This window comes from Equus przewalskii, chromosome 1 (assembly GCF_037783145.1).
Source record: "Equus przewalskii isolate Varuska chromosome 1, EquPr2, whole genome shotgun sequence".
Classification (NCBI taxonomy): Eukaryota; Metazoa; Chordata; class Mammalia; order Perissodactyla; family Equidae; genus Equus; species Equus przewalskii.
In genome coordinates this window covers 31,149,473-31,170,999 of record NC_091831.1, presented here as the reverse complement: position 1 = coordinate 31,170,999, position 21,527 = coordinate 31,149,473, and the positions used below count along the sequence as shown (strand labels likewise).

Here is a 21,527-nt window from a genome sequence, read left to right as displayed (position 1 = left end):
TGGGAACTGCAAAGAATCATAGCTGGTCTTATCTTTGTAGCAGTCCATAGTGAGCAACCTTTATTGGCATTAGGATGTCAGACCTGTAAGGATCATCTTTTAAGGTGTCTAAGTGGAATAAAAATTAAGAATCATGTCCAAGAAGATCATGGGATTTTAGTATGAGTAAGAGCATATCACAGCCACATCAAGCAGGGAGGGGGCCTTTCCTAGGTTTAGTCCTTAACTAAATGAAATGTCCCCCTCTGACTTATACCTAGTCTCCTGTCCTCCACTCTACCAGACCTGTCTTATTCCTACAGACATGAGTGGCTTGTTTCACCGATGTTCTTTCCATTGCAAAAACTTATTTACTGCAAAGTTCACTCCAGAAACTTGGTTGAGACCTGAAATTTAGGCCAGTCCTGAGAAGCACAGTGATCTTGAGGGAGACTGGATTGCCTGCCAGGTACATGGCATGTATTTTTCCTTGGCAGAGGCCCTAGCAGGGGCTGGAGTCCATATTACCCCAGCAGTCTTTCTGCTTGGCCTTCTCTTGCTGCTCTGCAGGAAGGCCCATCTGGCCACTTCTGTGAATCTTGCCCCTTCTCAAGCACTCAGTAACTGGTGGTATTGGCCCATCAGGACATAAGGGGATGCCTGAGGCCTAAGCTTCCAGGGATATTAGAAACACCCATATGTGTGGTAGGATAAAGGTAAGGGAATTAAAGAACAGACTCTTAGAGAGTATGACAGGTGAGTTCTAAATGAGGACAGATCAAGCAAGGTACTGAATTCACCAACTTCTCTGTCCGTTGCGACTTTGACACAAGTTGTATTGCTTTGAGCTCCTTGCAGGGAGCTAACCCCACCGCCTGTGTATTTTGGTCTTTTGTCTTCTACTCCTCCAAGACATTTGCAAAGCACCATTTAAATGGGGGACTGGGCCACAGTCCATCCCTAAGGAGCTGATTGCTCCTGAACCAGGAACTCTGGGGCAAGATCCAGGAAAGACTGGGTGTCCTTATGGAAGAGGAGCTCAGCTGAGCAAAGCCTGGAGGCCACAGTCCATAGACCAAAGACCTTGAGGGGACAGGTCCAGAGCCATCCTGAGGGAGCAGTACCATCCTGGTTTGGTGAATTGCCATCAAAAGGCTTCCTGAGCAGGTTCTTGGTGCCCTTTGGCACTGGCCCCTTTCCCTCTGAGCTAGGGCTCTGTGAAGGGCATGGCTCCAATAAGCTGAGGTATCTGGTGTGTGGGCAGCAGCTGGGAGTGTGCAGTGATGGCTTCAGATGAGGTTGTTCCTGAGGCGCTGCTCCTGCTCCAGGAAGAGCTCTGCATTGGCTCGGTATGAATCTCCTGTGGGCCAAAGGGAAACAAGTAAGTAGCCAACCCCACCATGGTCTCATCCCTTCCCAGACAACTTCACAAACACACAGATCCATTCTGCCCAGCTCATCTTTTACCTCAGGTCAGTCAAGGGCACAGAGCCCAGTCCGTTCTATAGAGATAGACCCGAGAGGTGTGCACTTTCAGGGGTGTCAGGAAGAATAGGCTATTGAGTGGGAAGGGTTGTGCTGGTTACTTTCCTTTGCCCCCTCTCCAGATTTATTCTGTACCCTCCTTTGTCCTCTCTGTGCCCTGGAGAACTGGCCCCTAGAGATTGTCTCACCCTGGCTCGCTCATCCTCTGGTTTCTGGTTGATTTAGGTCAGTGGAAACAATAGCAAGAGATGAGAGGGCGGAAGGAGAGAGCGATTGGGGTATTTCTTCCCCTGTTCTGGCAGTAATGGTCTCCTAGGACACCTTTTGCCCCTTGAAGCCTAAAAGGTGGAAAGCTTTCCACTCTTGCTTATCCCTGGATATCTCACACGCCTTGTTTCCTTAGTCTTACACCTCTGTAAGTAGTCCTTTCATCACATAACCTTGGACTCTCATCCCAGTGTGCTGTCTGTTTTCTGTAAGGACCCTCCCAAGGGTCAGCACTGCATTACTTTTCTTTGGCTTCTCACTGTCCTGGATCCCTTGCAGCCTGCTGCCAGCATTATGGAGGACCCGCTGTCTCCCTGTGCGCAGCCCCAGATCCCACTTCCTGATTCTTCTTGCATTTCTCTCACTGGATGGCAGCAAAATGTACTCAGTCTGACAAACTTGAAACCGTAGATTATTTCTTCCTCCTCTTCCCATCTGTCTTCCATCTGCTGCCAGAGTTATCTCTTGAAAGCATAAATCTGATCTTTTTGTCCCCCTTGACTGAAATTTGTCGGTGGTTCCCAGAAGTCCACAGGATAGCAAGAACCATCATAACCCTCCCTGCAAAAAGCATGAGTGGGTTTGAAGTACAGAGCCCTGTTTTACAAAAGAGAAAACTTCTGAGGTTGAGATTTCCTCCCTGTCTCACAGCTAGAAAGCGGTGGATTTGGATTTGGAACCCAGTGAAGCCTCCTAGAGCCACATCCTGTGCTCCTTCTACTCCTCGCTTCTCTGACTCTGCCCCTCCTCTGAAACCCAGCCCAAACATCACTTCCTCTGGAAGACCTGTGCTAGCCTCTAGGTTGTTGCTTTCTCTCTGCGTGCTCAGCATTTAGTTCATACCGGTCTGGGGTACTCAGCAGTATTGGGGTTATCCATTTGCATGTCTACTTACTCTAGACACTGAGCTCCCCAGCTTACTCCCATTTATGTTCCTAGTGCCTGGCACCATGTTCGGCACAGAAGTAGTTCTTAATAAATGTTTGTTGACTGAGGGGACGGGTCTGCCCTGCCCCACCCCACATATGTAAGTGTGAGTGTGAACATGCACATCCCATAGCAAATCCAAGCATTTTCACACTTGAAGATAGAGGAATCGTGACCTTTCTTTATAAGTAAGTAGAGCAACCACCTCATCACCCTGCCTTCCCACCCCCCACCACTGGATCGTTGCTTCTTCCTTTGATACTGCCAATCCTGCAGGAAGGTCTCCTTCCTGCAAGCAGTCGTCACAGCTGGAGATAGGAACAGAGACCTGGGGGACTCCTACTTGTGCCTGTGAGGCAGTCAGCTTAGGATGGAGGCAGCTAAGAAAGACCATATGAAAAGGAGAGGAAAATTAACAGACTGGAAAAGGAAAATCCTGACATGGCTTGAAGTAAGGGGAAGGTTTCCAGGACAGATGCCAGACTGAGTCTACAATGCAAACAGCTTTAAGGACAAAGAGGGATGTAGAAGTAGGTATCGGATGAGGCTGACCGGCTGACCAGTTTGTTCTAGAACTCTGCCTGTGAAGATGTCAAAGGAAATTCATCTCTGTTCCATTCCTAGCCTTTTACACACATTCAGATCACACACAGCGGTACATTTGGAGTCTTCCAGCCCCACCGAGCCCACAGCGGGCTGGCCCCACCGTGGCTTGCAGTTACCTGTGTGGCAGTTGTGCAGCCAGACTCGTTGCCCATCATACTTGCAGCGGCACCGCATCATGTTGTTGGAGAAATCGGACTCTGCCACCTCGTTTTTGGGGTTCACAACTACCTGGAGTGAGAGAAGGGGACAACTGAAAACAGGCAGTTGGCTTTGGAGCGAGCTGATAGTGGCTAATAATCCTTTACATTTCATGTAGACTTGTACAGTGTGTCTATATTCTTTGCTTCATTAATCCTTACAGTCACCCCCAGAAGGTAGAAATTAATGTCCCTATTTGCAGGTGGGGACTGAAGTCACAACTGACAATTGTCACGACTCAAACCTAGGTCCTCTGGATCCTGATTTGGTGTTCTTTCCCCTCTACCAAACATAGCTCCTTCAAGTGATAGACCTGTTGGATGAAACTCCTCCTTTGTTTGACCTTGGTAGCTTTGGGAACATCTGGAGGAAATGGAGTCCCTGTGAGGAATCCCCACAAGCCCCCTTACCTGGAAGATATAATCCCCAGGGCCCACGTCTGTGATGTCCACCCACTGGCAATCAATGTCATGTCGGTAGGTGTCCCAGCAGCCAACTGTCACTCCCTGTTCCCCAAAGTTGGCACACGCATAGCGCCGCTGCAGTCCTGCAAGGAAGGGTGCTGACAATTACTGAGGCGCCGAGTAGGTACTAGGGACCAAGCACTCTGCTAGGTCTTTCATATATTTATCAGGTAATCCTCACACCAGCCTTACCAGTTACATGCAATCAGATTAGGGACCTGAGGTTCAGTTAAATAACTTGCCTGAGTATCAGAGCCAGAATTCCTACTAACGATGAATCCGGCATTGTAGCAAACCCCGTCTGTGACAGAGATCGTTACTTTGGATGCTCTAATGGAAATCCCTGTTTGCCTAGGAAATGTGGTTGGAAGATTCCAGCCCTGCTGTGCTAATACATTTGTCCATCCATGCAACCCTCTGAAGAGCCAGTGTTTACCATGCCATTGCCAAGGGCTAGGAACTGTGGGTATGCAGATGAGAATGAGACAATCCATCCCCTCAAAGAACTTGGCAGAGATAAAACAGGTCTACAACTGTTACCCAAAATAGAAAGTGTTAAGCATTTTAAAACTGGCACAAAGTATGTTGGGAATGCAGAGAAAGCAGAGACCTTATACCTAAGATTTCAGAAGGTAAAAAATTGATCTCTTTGAATTGCCTTGAGTGCTGGCTGTTGTCAGGCCAGAGTCTCCAGGTGCCTGAGACTGTTGAGCAAGACAGGGGAACCTGACCCCAAAGGGGCCAAGGAATATAACACGAGGAGGATATGCTGACAGGAAACCACGTACCTGTGGGGCAGTTTGTGTCCTCTAGACAGAAGCTGGCCTTGTGCCCTTCAGCCACCTTGGAGCCATTAAGAGTGAGTAGGTCATAGTGGGTGAAGACCTCAATGCTGTGGTAGTGCCTGCAGAAGGAGCAGAGCTGTCAGCTTCGCAGCAATGAGAGAGGGTCCTCTCTGGAGGAGTTGGCAGGGAAGACCGAGGCACTAGGCCCCATCATTACCCAGAGAGGAACGTCATAATAGCAGGGCGTGCCCTTCTCCCTTCCAAACCCAACATTAGTATGACCCATGGCCTGCTCTTCTGGCACCCCTGCCAGGCAGCAAGGCACAGCTGCCCCCATCACCTAGGGTCTTAACCCAGGTGAGGAGAGGTGATGCTCTGCCCTGGTAGCCTCCCGCAGGTTGGTGCCTGGCTGCAAGGCCTGAACCAGATGTGAAAGAAGGGGCACTTCTAGGGACCAGCCTAGGAGCCGAGCTGCTGAGGAGGGCGCTTCCCCTGCTCCCTGTCAGCCTGGGACCAAATTGCTACCGTTGTTTCCTATCCTGTAATGACAACTCTGTTCATGCTACAGGGAAAGGTGCTTATTATCTCAGGCAAGGCCAAGTCCCAAAGTCGCTGCCCATTCCTCTCAGCTTCCCCCACCCACAGCTGTGTCTTGAAAGAAAAAACACATTTTTCCATTCTGCCTTTGTCACAGGCATTGTCTCTCCTGTCTGGGCTGGAGATGTCTGGCAGGAAAGAATGCCCATTGTTCCCTTTTGGTACCAGTGTTCATGCTATTCTTTGGGGACCTTGCTTTGCTGCTGCAGAAACTAGCAAGCTTTTTCTGCAGAGCCAGCATCCTGGATGTATTTTGGGACTCCAGGCTTCTAGGAGTCCTCCATTTACCTGGCTTTTCCAAGATAGAAAAGTTGTCCAATATCATTTTAACAGAGACCAGCTCTGCTGGCAGTGACTGCTCTGTTGGATATCACTGTGGGAAATGGAGGAATGGACTCCACGAGCACCATCAACATGGTCCATCCTGGGCAGGTGAGGGAGTGATGGAGATGGCAGGTTGATCTCCTGGGATTCTCTATTGCCTCCCGGAGGCAAGGCCAGTAAGGCAGCTAGGACGGAAGGCTCTCACCCAGCGCACACAGCCCTCCTGGGAAACTTTGCCTGGGGCCAAGGAAAGACCAGACTGGTTTGGTCCCTGGACCCTGTTTTTTGTCCCTCTAGAACCAAGGCAGGAGCAGGCACTAACCTGTGGCACTGGTGCCAAATCCAGCCATGGCGTCCTGTCTTGGGACGAAAGTCAGCCCGGCCCAGGTTGTGGATCTGTGAGGAGAAGCGCAACAGGCGCCGGTGTCCGTAGGGCCACTCCATGCGGTCAGCGGACTGGGAGAGGCAGTTCTCCTCGTGCGCACAGTACAGTAGGCTGAGCGGGCGGTCCTCCAAGTAGGCTGTCTCCTGCACTAGTTGGGCGTTCATCACGAGGTCTGGAGCACCTGGGTCACAGGAAGCATGGCAGGGATGCAAAAGGTAGAAGACAGCTGTGTTTGCTCTCTGGCCAGGAGTCCAGACTTGCCCCCAGACCAAGCTCTTTTGGAGCACCCCAGAAGAGGAGGGCGGTTTATGAGCCAGAAGACATGAGTTCTAATCATAAGGAATGATCTGTTGCCTTAACCCGGGAGGCAGCTAAAGTGTCACAGTTAAGCTTGCTGGCATTGGAGCCAAGCCGCCTGGCTTCATGTCTTGGCTTAATTTCTGACTGCATCAACTAGCTCTGTGACTTGCTTAGCCTTTTTGTCTCTCATTTTCCTCATCTTTAAGATGGGGATGATGATAATATTAATGTGATCATACCTGTAACATGCTTAGATCATTATCTGGCCCGATGTAAGCATGCAATTGATGTAAGCTAGTATTTCTTTTGTAAAGTGGTTCTCAGCCTCTAAGTGCCATTGTGGAGCCTGCCTCTGTAAGCTCTGCTAATGTCTAACTTGGTTACCTCAGCTCAGTCACTCTCTTTCCCTGGGCCTCAGTTCCTTCAGTGTAAGGCAGGGGAGGAGCTGGGAGGGAGAGCTGGAAGACTGATCTCCGAGCCTGCTCCTGAGCTCTGCCGTTCTAGTCCATTCTGCTGCAGTTTCTAGGCCTGTGCTTCCTCCAAGTTTCCTGTTCTAACCTGATTGTGATCATGGGCATTCATACCAGGGTATCCTGTGCATTCTCTGAGGCATCATGGACTCTTGGTGCTTCTCTGCATAAAAATCCAACATGCTGGAGCCTGTGTCTCAACAGGCTGCTCAGTGCCTCTCCCATTCCCTTCCTGTGACGGGCTCTTACCGTCCTCAGAAGCCACATGCCTCCTCTACCATTGCTAGCCCGCGTGTGTCAGCATGGAAATGTAGAGATCTGCAGCTGTTGCCATGTAACATCAAGAGAGAGAAGTTGCCCATTCTCAATGCTTGTTGGTGCAAAAACAGGGTGACAGTACAGACTTGTGGCAGAGGCATCATGGGTGAGTGAGCCTGAGTGCTGACAACAGTGAGGTGAGGACCCTGGTTGACTTCAGTGGATGGGCACTGAGGGTGGGAGCAGGGCTTGGCTGGTTTGCTGTATGATACCTGTGCTATCACCAAATGCTCTCGAAATTCCTGTGGTATGTTTTGGAGAGAGCCAGGGTGTGCCAACCGACAAACCCTAGAGTTCCTGTGGAAAAGGAGAGCTTTCAGAGGGAATGAGAAGAACAGAGAATGAAGGAAAGAAAGACATGAGAAAAACCACAGAGGAGAAATAGGGATGGCCAGAGAGGGGGCAGGACGGCTCTCTGCTCAGCCATTGTGAAGCGTCAAATTCGTTTAGGAGGAGAGCTGCCACTCCAGGCGGTAGAACAGGGAAGGGTACATGGCTCCCAGGAGGCAGAGCAGGCCCCCAGTGTGCTGTGAGCCTTGGTGCTGGGAAGGCCCACCTGATGCCCCGTTAGCCTGCAGGAGAGGGTGTGCTGTAAGGGCCCTGTGCTCTTCCAAGGTGCACTGGACAGAGAGGAAGTCCTAAAGCTTGCTGACAAAGGTTAAGGATGTCTTGGCATTGAGGCTTGGCTGGGAAGAAGGTCAAGTGGCTACTAGGCTTGGTGCTAGCCTGCAGCCTTTGGACGAGATATAGTTATCTTGGCACAGACCTGGTTGGCAGATGTCAAACAGATGCTGCTGTCCCAAGAATCTGGGTTTGTGGGGCAGACCGATGCCTCAAAGTGGTCTTGTTCTAAAGCCTTTGGGGAAAATCCCACAGCTCAGGAGAACACACAGCAGAGCCTTATGCCCCATGTGTCCTCACACTTATAACCCTTTACAACAGCCTTCAAACTCTTTTCTTACTAAAACCACAGTAAAAAATAATGTATTTTATGTTGTGACCTTGTACATACATTCATAATTCCAAGAAAAAAATACTACCCGTACTGAATGTAACACGTTCTGTTGTTTTCTATTCTGTTTCTTTTTTTTTTTAACTATTGGTCATGACATGAAAATTGAAAAACACTGTTGTACAGCCTTGTGTTTTCACATATTCCCTGGTTTAATTCTCACAATAACTCTGTGAGATAGGCAGGGCGGGGTTTGCATCCCCCTGTGACACACACAGCTGGAAGGGCAGAGCTGGTCCTCCAAGTCCTGCTCTCCTTCTCCTCCTCCCCATCAGCCTTGGAGCTGGGACCAGTACTTGGGGCCCTCCCTGAGGACAGGAGGTATAGGTTTGCCAAATTGGGGGAACCCATGCTTGCCTGTCCCCAGGCCCCGTGGGCCTCCCGTTACTCACTGTCTGTGCAGGAGACTCCGGCTGAGAAGCGCCCTGTGCCATGGGAGCAGTGCACCGGCCCATGCCTTTGACACTGCTGCAGGGCCAGCTCTGTGCCTGAGCAGCGCACCCCACTCATCACCACTTCTCCGGCCCCTGGCGTCCCCTGCCAGTACCAGGTGTCCTAAGGAAACAGCCAATGTCACCCAGTTAGGGCTGAGAGGAGCCTTTGGAGTCATCTCCCCTGACCCCCAGCTGAAGCTAGGACCCCATCAGACCACCCCCACCAGGCTGTGCCCAGCCTAGGCCTGAAAAGCTGTAGTGATGGGATAGTCCATGCCAATTTGGACCCCTGTGATATTAGAAATTTCTTCCATGTATTGAGGCCAAAGTCTGCTGCCTGTGGCCTCTACCACTGGCCCTGCCCCCTCACTCTCCCATAATTTGAAGAGGATGCTCCTGTTCCCTTCCTGTCCACCCAGGTGGCCTGTCCCATTTCACCAGCTGTTCCTCATAAAGCCCCAGATGGTCGGCTGCGCCCACAGTTGAGCCCAGTTCTCCAGGTGAGGTGTGCCAGCATTGCCCGGCAGGCTAGTACAAGCTCAGTTGAAGAGGTTTCTCCATTGCACCCATGCCCAAGGCCTCTTGATGTTGTTTCCTTGATATCTTTTGAGTCCATCCACTTATTCCCCAGGACTGCCGCTAGCCTGGCCCCAGCCAGAATCATTCTCACCTTGGCCACTACAACAGTGTTTCTCTGTATTCACATTAGTCTCCATCCCAACTACCAAACAGCAAGAAGAAATCTTTTAAAAATCTGGATTGCAGCCTTTGAACGGTCTTGCCGCTGCCCTCCTTCTCCACCCTCACACTTCACACCACTTGCCCTTGATAGCCACACTCCACCTTTGGTCCCTGATTTCCTCAACTGAATCAAGTTTCCTTTGGCCACAGGGTTTTTGCATGGGCTGTTTCTTCCTCTGCCCATCTCATCTGGCTAACTTCAATTCATCTTTCCCATAGACACAATTATGTGCCTGTCGTGTGAACGTTTTATTAATGACTGCCTCCCTCACTTGAGTGACTCCTTGGTGAGACAGGAACTATGTCTTTTGTTCACCACAGTATCCTCAGCACCTAGCATTATACTGGCCCATAGTTTCACTCAATAATTAATTGTTGAATGAATGAATGAAGGGTTAGCAGCTTTAGCACAGGAAGTTTTGGATCAAGACAGGGACCTACCTTGATGGCGTGGTTGGCAAAACCCAGGCCAAGCTGTCGGCAGGCCACCATGGCTTCGGTGAGCCCCCAGTGGTCACTGCACACGGACCCCCAGCGTCGGACCCCGTTCACCTCCACCTGCACCTCCACCACACCCTCTGCAGGGCTGCGCCCACCAGCCAAGCGCACCTGCAATGGTCAGAGATGTGTGAGGAGCGGGGCGGCCTTAGGAGGGGAGAGCTCAGGACTGCCAGCCCTGAGACCTGCCCAGGCCAGTTCACCGTGTGGCCCTGGAGACAAACCCTTCTCTGAGTTTTTCCCCTTCTCTGTAACTCGAGGGCATTTACTAGATAGTCTCTAACGCCGCTGCCCGCTAGAGAAATCTGACTCTATGTGCCTGCACCCGGGGCCCCTGCTCCGGTACTCGCCATCCTCCTCCTGAAGTCATCCCATTTACATGACCTTAGGAGACAGTTAACACCATTTCATGAAAGAGAGAACCAAGTTCAGAAACATGAGTGACTTGCCCACAGTCCATGGTAGCACGACACTTGAACTCTGACCATCCCATGCAGCCTCTCCAATGCCACACTGCCCATTACTGACAGTCCTGTGGTCCCCTGCCCCAGGGACCTTCTTTCTCAACTTCACAGGGGACCCAAGAGGGTGTGGTGGGGGAGTGCATCCACCTGAAGTGTCCCTTTGCCTTCTGACATCTCTGGAGGCCAGCACCTGGCCCTGGGGGATGTGGGCCAGGCCGGGGGAGACTCAGAGGGAGGACAGGGCTTTCCAGGCTGGCTCCGAGGGACAGCAGAAGTGCCAGCTGCCTCTCATGAATCCCTCCCCACTGGCTCAAGGCTGTGTCCTAGGGCTATCTCAGGGCTCCCCCAGCCCCCAGTGTGAGGCCATGCGCAGACCTGAGCTCACCTGATTCTGGAAGCCCATGTTAGGGATGTTGCACCTGACAGCAGCATCATTCTCATGTTGGCAACCATTCTTGGACCCTTCCAGGGAGGGGCAGTCACTTAAGGTTCGTTCATATCCTCTGCAGCGCACCTCACTCAGGTGGATGGGCCCCAGCCCTACAGGGAGAGGGAGAGAGGTGCCATGTTATGCTCCACTTCTGTAGCCCCACACCTGTGGCTTCCTCTCCCCAGAGGGGGGATCTTCTGACCTGGGCTCTGGCACCCCAGAGCCACCAAAAGATGGACCAGTGGCACATCCAAGCCCTCCCACCCCACCCCAGGCCTCCTCACTCACCTTGGCCCAGCCGTGCCCCAAAGAGGACCTCTCGAGCAGAGCCGAAGCCAAGCTCACGGCACACAACACTGGCGGAGATGAGGTTCCACCCATGGTCACAGACTGTACCCCACTGGCGGTTCATGAGCACTTCCACCCGGCCCTCGCCCACCTGGGCCCCAGAGCGGAGGCGCACCCTCGTCTCCTGCTGGGAGAAAATCACCTTCAGGGAGGGCTGAGGAGGGGGCAGGGGCTGAGCCACTGCAGAGGGAGCTCAGGCAGGGCCCCATCCAGCTGGGCAGAGCCAATGACTGGAGTTCCAGTCCCATCTCTGACTGCTGATAGCTATTACCTTGAATAAACCATTTTCCTCAATCTCCCTTTCTTCAATGACCAAGAACCGCGACAGTAATAATAGTAATAACCAATTCCAGCTCTAATGAAAGTCTTAGGAGTTGAGGTCCCTGGGCTTCACAACCCTCCTACTCTAGGCCAGTCACTCCCTCTCCGCCTGCCCTGGCTTCTTTGTTCTTTGGGGTTGAACTAGATCAGCTGTTCCCAAAGAGATCTGTGGGATGATTTTAAAGACGTGCAGGGACGTGGTGTTAATTAAACTGATTCACGCAGTGGGGAAGTTATTTCCATTTGCATTCTCTTCCATTCCTTCCTGTTTCATGGAGGAGATCATCTCACTGCGGTGCCGCCATGTCCACAACCCCTCACCAGCACCTGCTCGTTCGTTTTTATAACAAAGGGCCAGGCTCACGTGCAGTACCTTCTCCCCTCAGAGGGATGTAGATACAATGTAATTACTGTTTTTATAGTTACCTTCTATTCATGACCAGTGATGTCAGCTTTCTATTTATGGCAGGGTTATAAATGGTTCCTTTCAAATAAATTCCAAGATTCTACCATTCTGTGATTCGCTGTCCTCCTCCCAGTCTGAACTGATGCCTCCTGGATAGGGGTGCTTCCTCCCTCCTCTCCTGCCTGTCTTGAAGAGCGCCCCCCCCAACTGTGTAGGGTCCCGCTGAGAGGGGGCCTGTGCCTCCAGGCCGGGGTGCAGGCCCCTGGAGACCCACCTCTGCCTGGGCCTCCTTGCGCCTGGGCTTTGCCTTCGGAGGGCGGAAGCGGGGCCCTGCTACACAGCTGACCACAGCATGCATGCCACCTGGGCAGGCTGGCTGCAGCTTGCCCTTTGCTGGTGCCACCTGCACCTGGCAGTTGGCCATGTGGGGCTCTGTCCCCAGGCAGTTGACCCGGTGGATCCAGAAGGAATTCTTCTTTGTCAGGCTCTGCAGCCTGGAAGACAAAGGAGACTGAGGGTGGGGGAGGGTTTGAGGGAAGCACTCAGGACTCGGGAGACCAAGGCACTGGGGAAGGGAAGGGAGGGGAGGGGGTGCCACTCCTCACCTGGACGTGGGATCCTTCATCTTCGAATTCCAGACTTTCCTGTGGTGGGAGGAAGCAGGTAGGGAGTGGAGTGGGTGCAGAAGTCCCGCCCTTTGCCACCCTGGCTCTTCATAGTTGTCCTTGAGTTTGCACCAGACTTCACAGTTTGTAAACTCATTCACAAATCTTATTTCAATGCTGTGCTTCACAGCAGCCCTGACAGGGCGGCCACCTCACAGATAACAATGGTCTCCATTTTATAGGGAAGGAAAGGAGGGCATAGCAAGGTCCCTGGACTAGCCCCAAACTGCGGTCTCTTCTGCACTGGGCTGCCCCCGGGCAGGCAGCTCCAAGCTCACCCTCTCTCAGTCCAGATGAAGGGGAACCTTTAGCGAGCACCCCAAGGGAAGGGGCCCAGGGGGAAGGTCCTCTGGGGACAGGTGGAAGTTGAAAGCCTTGCTGGCGGGGGCTGCCTACCCAGAGACACGACCTATAGGGACAGGCGGCTGTAATGAGGGCTGCCCTCCTCATGGGTGATGGGCAAGTCAGCCAGGTGCAGGTGTGCAATTACCAGGCGGTGGGGAACCAGGGGCCTGCCATCCCCATTGTCCCCAAGGACAGAGCCACGTGGCTGGCCTTAGGGACCAGGGTCATCTAAGTCCAGGACACAGGAAAGAGCAACTAAAACTGATTAGAGGTGGGCGAGGGCAGATGACTCAGATGTCCTTTGGGAGGCTTCTCCCTTGATGAGAAACATCCATGGTTTTCACTGACACAGAGCTGGTAGAACTGTGACTGGCCATCATTTACAGGCTGATGCAATCTTCTGACAGTTCTGTCACGTTTCCGACAATATTTTTATATTGCCTTTCCCAAATGCCGCCCTACCCCACTCCTTGCTTACATGCAATGCAGTCAAAGCCTGGCTTGGGTCAGAGTTGAGGAAATTCACTGGGGCAGAGTTGAGATGATTCCCTGGGGACTGGAAAATTGAGGCCCAGATGCCCTATGGATGCCCCACAGCTAGTTACTGGCAGAGCTGAGACCAGAACTCAGGCCATCTATCCTTGTGGGCACCGCTGTAAATATCTTCAGTAAAGTCTAGCTTTTTAATCAGGGTCACAGGTTTACATTCAATGGTTTTCATTTTGGGAGCATTCTGTACTATAGTCAATTCTTTTTAGATGATTGGCAAGCACAATGTTTATATTCTGACTGTTTCTAGGTATTTCCCAGGATCTTGAAGTTCATCCTCACTCTCTTAATTATTCTCAGGGACCTGTAACCCAGGGAATCCAGGCACATTCCTCAGTTGCGCCTGTTTCCCTCCCAATCCAGACACACTGAATGTCGTGCCATACACACCCACCCTGCCAATCTCACTGAGCTCTGCAGGGTCCACCTGTCACACACACATGTCACACACACACATGCGCACGTGCATACACACAATCACTGCCCCACAGCCCTGCCTCCCCCAGGTCCCCCTGCTTAGCCATCCTCCTACCTGTAGTAGTGGCTGTCGACAGGCGCGTCACTGGGGAAGCCCAGCATCCCGCACACCACCCTGCTGTTGTTCCTGGTCCAGCCCTGGTCACACACCTGCCGCCAGTGGCCCTCGTACCTCACCTCCAAGGCTCCCTCGGTGATGGGGCTACGTCGTTTGGCACTGGCAAGGATGGGCTTGAGCCGCACCTCCTCCAGCCGCTGGCCCTGCAGGGTACACCATCACTGTGGGCCCCAGGATTCCTGCCTCTGCTGAGCCCACTGCTGGTCTTCATGTGGGAAAGCTGGGGCTCAGAGCGCTTAGAGATCACCACCCCCCCCAGCCCCCTCATTGGACAGGCCAGGAAACTGAGGCCCAGAGACGGGGAGAGATTCACTGAAGACCGAAGTGTGAGCATGAGGCAGAAGCTCAGTTTGTTTAGGGTCCTTTCCTTAACTCTGGAGAGAACCAGGCAGATCTGTGCCTTCCCTGGGGTCAGGATGGGAGCCCTTGGAGTTAGGGAGGCTTCCCTTGAGCATAGAGGGGCCTTCTTCATGCCACCCTGGGGAGAGCTGAGGATGGACCTCAGGCCAAGTACTTCAGGATCCTTTGGCCCACGAGACCCCCCTACTCTAGCCCTGGGGTGACTTAGACCAGTGCAGAGCTGCCCATCCTGGCCCACTGCATTTAGTGGGCCAGGGCCACTGTCCTCAGGCTGGGGCTGCCTGGCAGCAGAGGGTGGGAGCCAGAGACCTGCCCTGCCTGCTCCTGTTGTTTGGCTTGGGCTGTTTTTAGCTTGGGGTTGTTTGTGCCGGGAAGAGGCAGCAATTGTGGCTAGGCCTTGTGGGTGAGGCAGCCCCTTGTCCCCCTGCTGTCTCCTTTATTGGGAGCAGCTTCAGTGATTTCCAGCAGGCCCAGCCTATGATTCCCTGGTTTGCCCTGCCTCAAGTTGGGCCCTCTGTCCGCGCACCTGCTCCAGGCCACCAACAGGAGTCGGGGCCCAGGGATGCTTCTCAGCCCACACTCTGCTCCCTTTCCCCTCCCTCCTCCTCCAGGTTCATCCCCTGGAGGCTCTCTATCCCCTGACCCAACTCTCAGCTCAGGCCAGGGCCTGAACAGCCTCCTCACCTGGGGCCCGAGGGCATTGGAGACCTTTTCAGAAAGATAGCCTCGCTGGCGCTGGGGATGGCACACTACCCCGACGTCCTCCGAGTGGCTGCAGTCACTGACGCCCCAGCCATTAGACCCACACTGGTCCAGGGAGCTCTCTGTGCCCACACAGCGCACATTGTCCAGCCAGATTGGTCCTGTAGGGGAGGGGATGGGTGATGCTCAGGGACGGACCTGGAGAGGCAAGTCATAAGCTCCGCCTCCTGGATAGGACCCCACAGTTAGCAACTTTCCCCTTCCAAACCCTGAGTGGAAAGTCGGGGTTGGAGAGAGGAGTTGGTTCTCCTGGGATCTTGGCATCTACAACCCTGCCTGCTGCCTCCTCTTGGCATCAGGTCCTGTAGCAACTGTTTTTGGAAAGTGCCAGATCGGTCTTGTAATTAGACCTACGTGTTCACCCATTCATCCATCCATTCATTCACTCAACAATGCTTGGTGAGCACCTACTGTGTGTTAATTGCTACGTTCAAGGAACTTACAGTTGAGTGGTGGTGATGGTGGTGACCTCATTGCAAGCAAGAATGGGAGGGTTGAAGCAGGGATCATTTGTAGCTGGGGCACTCAGGAAGTGCCTCATGGAAGAGATAATTTGAGCTGGGTATTAAAAGATGGGCAAGAGGGGTGAGCTGGGTGGTGTAGTGGTTAAGTTTGCATGCTCCACTTCAGTGGCCCAGGGTTTGCAGGTTTGGATCCTGAGTGTGAACCTACGCACTACTCATCAAGCCATGCTGAGATGGCATCCCACATACAAAATAGAGGAAGATTGGCATAGATGTTAGCTCAGTGACAGTCTTCCTCAAGCAACAAGAGGGAGATTAACAACAGGTGTTAGCTCAGGGCCAATTTTCCTCACCAAAAAAAAAAAGATGGACAAGAGTCTGATGTATTCTGTTGAGCCTCAGTGAGCCCACTCCCTGAGAGAAGCCCACTGCTATCTCCTCACCATCCTGCTGGGCAGCACCCAGCACTCACCTTTCCCTGGGCCATACTTGGCACTGTGGGCCCAGGTCAAGGCAGACTCAAAGCCCAGTTGGCGGCAGGCCACCGTGGCCTCCTGGAGAGCGAAGTTGTCATCACACACGCTGCCCCACTGGCCCTGGTGCAGCACCTCCAGGCGGCCCTCCGCTGGCCTGCCCTCTGGGCCCACCAGCCGTAGCTTCATGGCGACCAGTGACTGTGGCCTGCTGGGAGGGGCCTGGCCCAGCAGCAGGAGCAGGAAGAGGGTGGCTGGTGGGGACCACATCATGGCGACTTCAAGGGCAACTGGAGCTCAGGCACCTGGAGAATGAGTGAACGTGACAGTGATCACTACCACTACCCTGACCTCAGGCTTCTTCTGCTGGCAGAGACAAAGGATGGCAGGGCCCTTGCAAGTGCATGTGTGTGTGTGTGACTGTGCATGTGTGTGTGGGGGCACTGATTGAGTCTGGGCTCTGAGATTAGTCGATCTGGTTCCAACCCACCATTCATTGGCCATGAGACCTTGAGGAAGTTTAAGATTAACCTTACTGAGTCTCGATCTCATCTGTAGCGTGGGAATCATAAATAAAATCCTTGTCTCACAGTGTCGTTGTGAGTGTTAAAACACTGCATGTAAAGTGCTTAGCACAAGTCTACCACGTGGTAAGCGCTCAACAAATGGCTATTCCTGAGACAGTCTTACATGTAGGAAGAGGGGATGGCCTACCCTTTGAGTCATAGGAGAGCCCCCAGGGGTGCCCTCAGGTCCAGAACATCTAGCCCAGGGGCATGGCCCTCCTGGTGTTCCCAGCACCGTGGCCTCCCTCCCCATGGAAGGCACACAGAATGCTGGAGCGGAAACAGCCATTTGCTGGGAGTCTAGGCCTCTGCTGCTCATTTGCCGTGTGGCTGGGGCAAGTCTCACACCTCGAGGTCCTGATCTCTTATTTCCAAAGTGAGGAGTTTGAAGCAAATACTGTCTAATTGAATCTCCTCCAGCCTGGGTGGTGTGTGATATCCTCGGGCTGTGCTCTAGGTCCATCGGGGGCAGGATTCGTACTCCGATTCAACCAACGTGTTTGGAATGCTTGCTTCAGGCTATTAGTAGGCCGGTACTGGGACACAGACCTGAAGACATGGAGCATTACTCCCTGCCTTCATGAAGCTCGGAGACGACGAATCAGGGAAGGCTCTCAGAGAAGGGACACTCAGCCCGGGCCTTGTCAGATGAAGAATTCGCCCCAGTGAGAAAAGGGCACTCCAGGTAGAGAACAGAGGGGCAAAGGAGGAAAGAGGCAAAGAGCTGAGTCTGTGTAAGAGCAGGAAATGCCCTCTCTCAACCCCCTCCTGCAGTACTGGGGGCTGGGAGGGCAGAGGACCAAGGCCTGTGCACCGTGCAGGGGGTTTGTCCTTCATCCTGGAGGAAGTGAGGGGCCACTGGAGGGTTTAAGCAGTGACCATACACCAGAGAGAGGGCTCCTGTCTCCAGGGCTCTTTGGGTCCTTAAACGCAATGAGGTTGGGGGCTGGTCCTCTCTCCCTGGTGCATTAGCAGCCTTGGTCCTGGGAGCATGGAGGAGAGAGTCATAGCTGGTTAAAGCTGTCTGTAGCCACCAATGCTGAAGCTCCTCCATGCCAGGATCTGCTGCCGATGGGGAGCTTAGCCCGGCCTGGAACAGTGGATGGAGAAAGTTGGGTCCTTGACTCCCTCTTCAGTGCTTGAGTCTTAAGAGAGCTCGTTCTGGGGAGACCTCCCTCTTCCATGGCCACTGCTGCCCTTGAGGGATTGTGTAGCTGGTCAGCAGGGAGGGTCTCACGGGGCCTCCTGCCACTCCCTTCCCCAAGGGCTGGGTCTGGCTGAGAATCACTCCTTATTCCCTCCTGCACCCAGCCCCACCCCCTTCAGCCACCAATCCTCCTGCTTGGGCGGGCCCAGGGCTGGGTGGAGTGGGCTCCCAGAAGTGCACTAGATGAGCTCAGGAATGAAGCTCCATGGGCACGAGGGCTTCACGTTGTGCCCCCAGCACCCAGAATAGTGCCAGGCATGTAGGTGGCACCCAGCAAATACCCGCAGTTGCATGGATGAAGGTGGCATAGTACAGTGCTTAAGTGTACAGACTGGGAGTCAGACCGCCTGGGTTCACATCCCCCCTCTGCTAATTAGTTTCTGGGTGGTCTTAGGCAAGTGATTTAATTTCTCAGTGCCACAGTTTCCCCATCTGTAAATGGGGACAATAATAGCACCTACCTTAGAGGATTCTTGTGGAGATTAAATGAGTGAATACATGTTAAACCCTCTCAGTTGACAGTTAACTATCAACAGTAACTGTAACAGCTACTATAGAACGATTGGTCTAGGTTTCAGCCACTCTTCGGATAAAGAAGGAATGGAGGTCACATCCTAGTTCAACAGCAAGTCCCCGGGACCCCTCTTTGCAACATTCTCCAGCTTTGCCTCTTTTCTCTCTGAGCCCTGGTTCTCTTCTCTCCACTTCTGGAGACTGGGTGTTGCCTCCTCCCCATTCTCCCTGCCGAAGTTTCTTCCCACCCTGAGCCCTCCTGCGTTTCCTTTCCAGACTTAAACACTGTTTTCTTCACCTCCCTCCCCACTGAGGAGCCTATGGGGGCTCCCAGCTGGCTGTCACCATCAGCAGAGTGCTCTCTACTGCTTGGGATATCCCCATGCCCTCCTCCGTGTGCCACAGGGACAACTAGGGACTGAGCCAAACCCGTCACTGTGGTTAGGGACCTTCCCGAGATGACTAGAGAGGATGGGAAGGATTGGGCCTAGGGCCCACCAGCTGTTGGGACCCAGTGGTCACATTGGGTCTGGCTAAGAGACAACCCTGCCCCCTGCCCCCAGGAGTCAGGAGGCTCCTCATTCTGCCACCAAGTTGTTATGTGACTTGAATCAGGTGCTGCCTCTCTCTGAGACTCAGGTGCAACACCTCTGAAATGAGCACTATCTGTGACATGCTCCAATGGGCCATGGGGTGGGCCAGGCAGGTCTGCTGTCGGGCTGTGGCTGACATCCCCACAGCACTGAGGAGGTCTTATTAGATGCTGTGGACAGTCCTGGGCCAACCGACTGCCTCCCCTCCAAGGTGGGCTTCTGCTGCAGGACCCTGGGGCCAGAGCAGGGCAGCTCCCTTCCATGAAGGCTGCCCAAGAGCTGGATGGGCGGTAGGAGGAGCCGAGAGTCGGGTCCAGGGAGAGCCACTCTCCCCAGCCGTCCGCCCAGTGCAGCTCTCTTTAGAGCTTTTGCTCACACAAAACTCCTCTCCTCATATTCCTCAAACAGATCCTTCAATTCCCAGACTCCAAGCCTTCGCCCTCACTGTTCCTTCTACCCAGAGTACCCTCTCCCTCTATCTCAATTGTGAAAGTCCTCCACATCTTTCAACACCCAGCTCTAACGCTGCCCCTCCATTAATCCCTCCCACACCCCACCTTCCGAGCACTTGGTGTGTTCATTTCCTGTCTCCACACCAGTTTCCAGCGTCTCCTCATAACTGTTCTCCCAAAGCCGAGCACAGAGAAGAGGCCCAGGCTGAGAAGAAAACTGCCTTTTCCCGAGTGAAGGAGAAGAGGACAGGGTGAGGGGAGAGAAGGTTGGAGTGGGGGAAGGGCAGTTAATAATAATAATAATTATTATTATATATTTAAAAATATATATTGAATTCTTATCTTCACTTTACAAATGAGATGATGAGGCCCAGAGAAGCTAAGTAACTTGCCCCCCCCCCCCCGCCCCCCCCCCCCGCCCCAGGATTCAAACCCAGACAGCCTGCTCCAGAAGCCAGGCTCTCAACCATGAGAGAGATGGAAGTTGGAGGAGGAGGGGGAAGAAGGAAGGTAGGCAGGGAGATGAATGAAATTCCACCCTATTGCTGGTTGATGTATGACCCAGCCATGAAGTGAGGGCACTGAGGTGGGTGCCAGCATTGAGTGCAACCAAGTGACAGATCCAGGACCTGCCAACTTGAAGCAGAGAAGCACCTGCTCCAGGTGTTACCAGGGTACTCTGGCACCTGGCCTGACCTGGCCCCCTGAGAGGGTGGGCTGCAAATGCCCAAGGGTATTCAGGAGAGGGCATCGGGGTGCTGTCCTGCTGGGCACCAGCTTCAGGATCACTTGAAGCCCCTTCTCTCTAGCTCTTTGGAGATGGGTCAGGGCTTCCCCTCACCCTAATACCCTCCCTGGGGCCACTGATTATAAGCAGAGGCAGCAAACGGGCTCTGAGCTCTACCTGTCCTGCCATCGAACATGTAGAGGTTGAAGCCCTCTGCCCACCTCCATCCTCTGCCCTCTCCCATACCCCCAGCATAATCAGCTCGGCTCTGTTTAGTTGGAGAGCCTGGCTGCACCCTCTTTGTCCCCCAAGTCACAGGAGTGACATCTGGGCAGGCAGAGAAATGGTTACACTTGGAGTGCTCACAAACAAGACACGCAGACACCCCGAGGCCAGGGCGCACCACCCTGGGCAGGCCTTCGGCCAAGCTCCCCAACTTGGTCCCTTCCACTGGAAGCAGGTTGGTGAGCGACTAGAGGGCTAGGTTAACTGTCCGTGGGACCCCCATCCCTCCCAGTCCCCAGCCTTCAAGGACTCTCAGAGGCTTCCAGACCCACAGAGAGACAGAAGTCAGACAGACAGACAGGACAGCAAGAGACAGACCCAGGGCCTGAGGCCAGGCGGGGGCTCACCAGCTGGAGCGCAGGCGGTCGGGGGCTGGGACCGGGTTGCCGAGGCCAAGCAGCGGTAAGCGGCCTCCTGGGGAGCCCGAGGCCCTTTTATCCGGCGGCGGCCAGCGGGCGCCCCCCACCTAGCGGGCCGGGAGGAGGCCCCGCAGGCCCCGCCCCCGGGCGGACCTGGCCGAGGCGGGCGCCCCGCCCGGCCTTCCCTTCGGCCCCGCGCCCCCGTGGGACGGGTGCCAGGGCGGCCGCACCCCCGCCCCTCGCAGCCCCGCAGACCCCGGGGTCCGCCGCCCGCGGCCCGGGAAGTCTCGGGGTCGCGAAGTTGCGGGGGGTCGAGGCGGGGCAGCTGTTTTCCGTGGAAGAAACTGGCGCCTGCAGCAGGAGGGCCCGTGGGAGGATCAGGGTTCCCGGAGAGCCTGGCGGCCAGGCGCCAGCGGGCTACGTTTGCCTGGAGCGCCGCTGCGGCCTCGTGAGTCCCTGTCTGAGGCGCAGTTTCCTCCTCTGCAAAATCGGGTGACATGCCCCCTGGAGAGTTGACCTGGGGATTACATTACTGAATCGCGGAAGGTGCCAGTGCCACAGCGCAGCGCCCTTCACGGGAAGCGCCTCCCTGCCCGGGGGCCCCAATCCTACGGGCTGGGTTACCTAGCACAGCGCAGACCCTTCCGGGAGCGAGCAAGGGGCGGAGGGGGGCTCGGTTCAATTGAGGTCGGGTTGGTGTGGTGCAGGTGTCTTCTCTTTAGGGCAACAGGGGTCCTCTCCATTGCCCTGGTCCCTCCAAGTTCGCTGAGTACTATGTGGGTGAGAGGCCTCTGTTCTGCCCATTGTACAGTTGGAAACACTGAGACTCAGGAGACACGACTTGCCTCCCCAG

The 21,527-nt window shown here is 54.0% G+C and overlaps 2 protein-coding genes across 4 annotated transcripts in view; one reads left to right on the top strand and one right to left on the bottom strand.

Annotated features, from left to right (window-relative positions):
* The window catches only part of R3HCC1L (R3H domain and coiled-coil containing 1 like), a 204,102-nt gene that overhangs the window by 98,684 nt on the left and 83,891 nt on the right, over positions 1-21,527 (top strand). The gene's annotated exons all lie outside the window — the stretch shown is intronic.
* Positions 34-20,804, bottom strand: LOXL4 (lysyl oxidase like 4). Its single transcript, XM_008526573.2, has 15 exons — positions 20,663-20,804; positions 15,972-16,277; positions 14,958-15,136; positions 13,851-14,056; positions 12,365-12,403; positions 12,034-12,253; positions 10,973-11,156; positions 10,640-10,794; positions 9,734-9,901; positions 8,510-8,672; positions 5,955-6,198; positions 4,715-4,830; positions 3,873-4,009; positions 3,381-3,492; positions 34-1,339 (listed from the first exon to the last, which is right to left on the bottom strand). Exons 2-15 carry the CDS (start codon positions 16,243-16,245, stop codon positions 1,269-1,271), a joined length of 2,268 nt encoding a protein of 755 aa, XP_008524795.1. The 5' UTR covers positions 16,246-16,277; positions 20,663-20,804; the 3' UTR covers positions 34-1,268.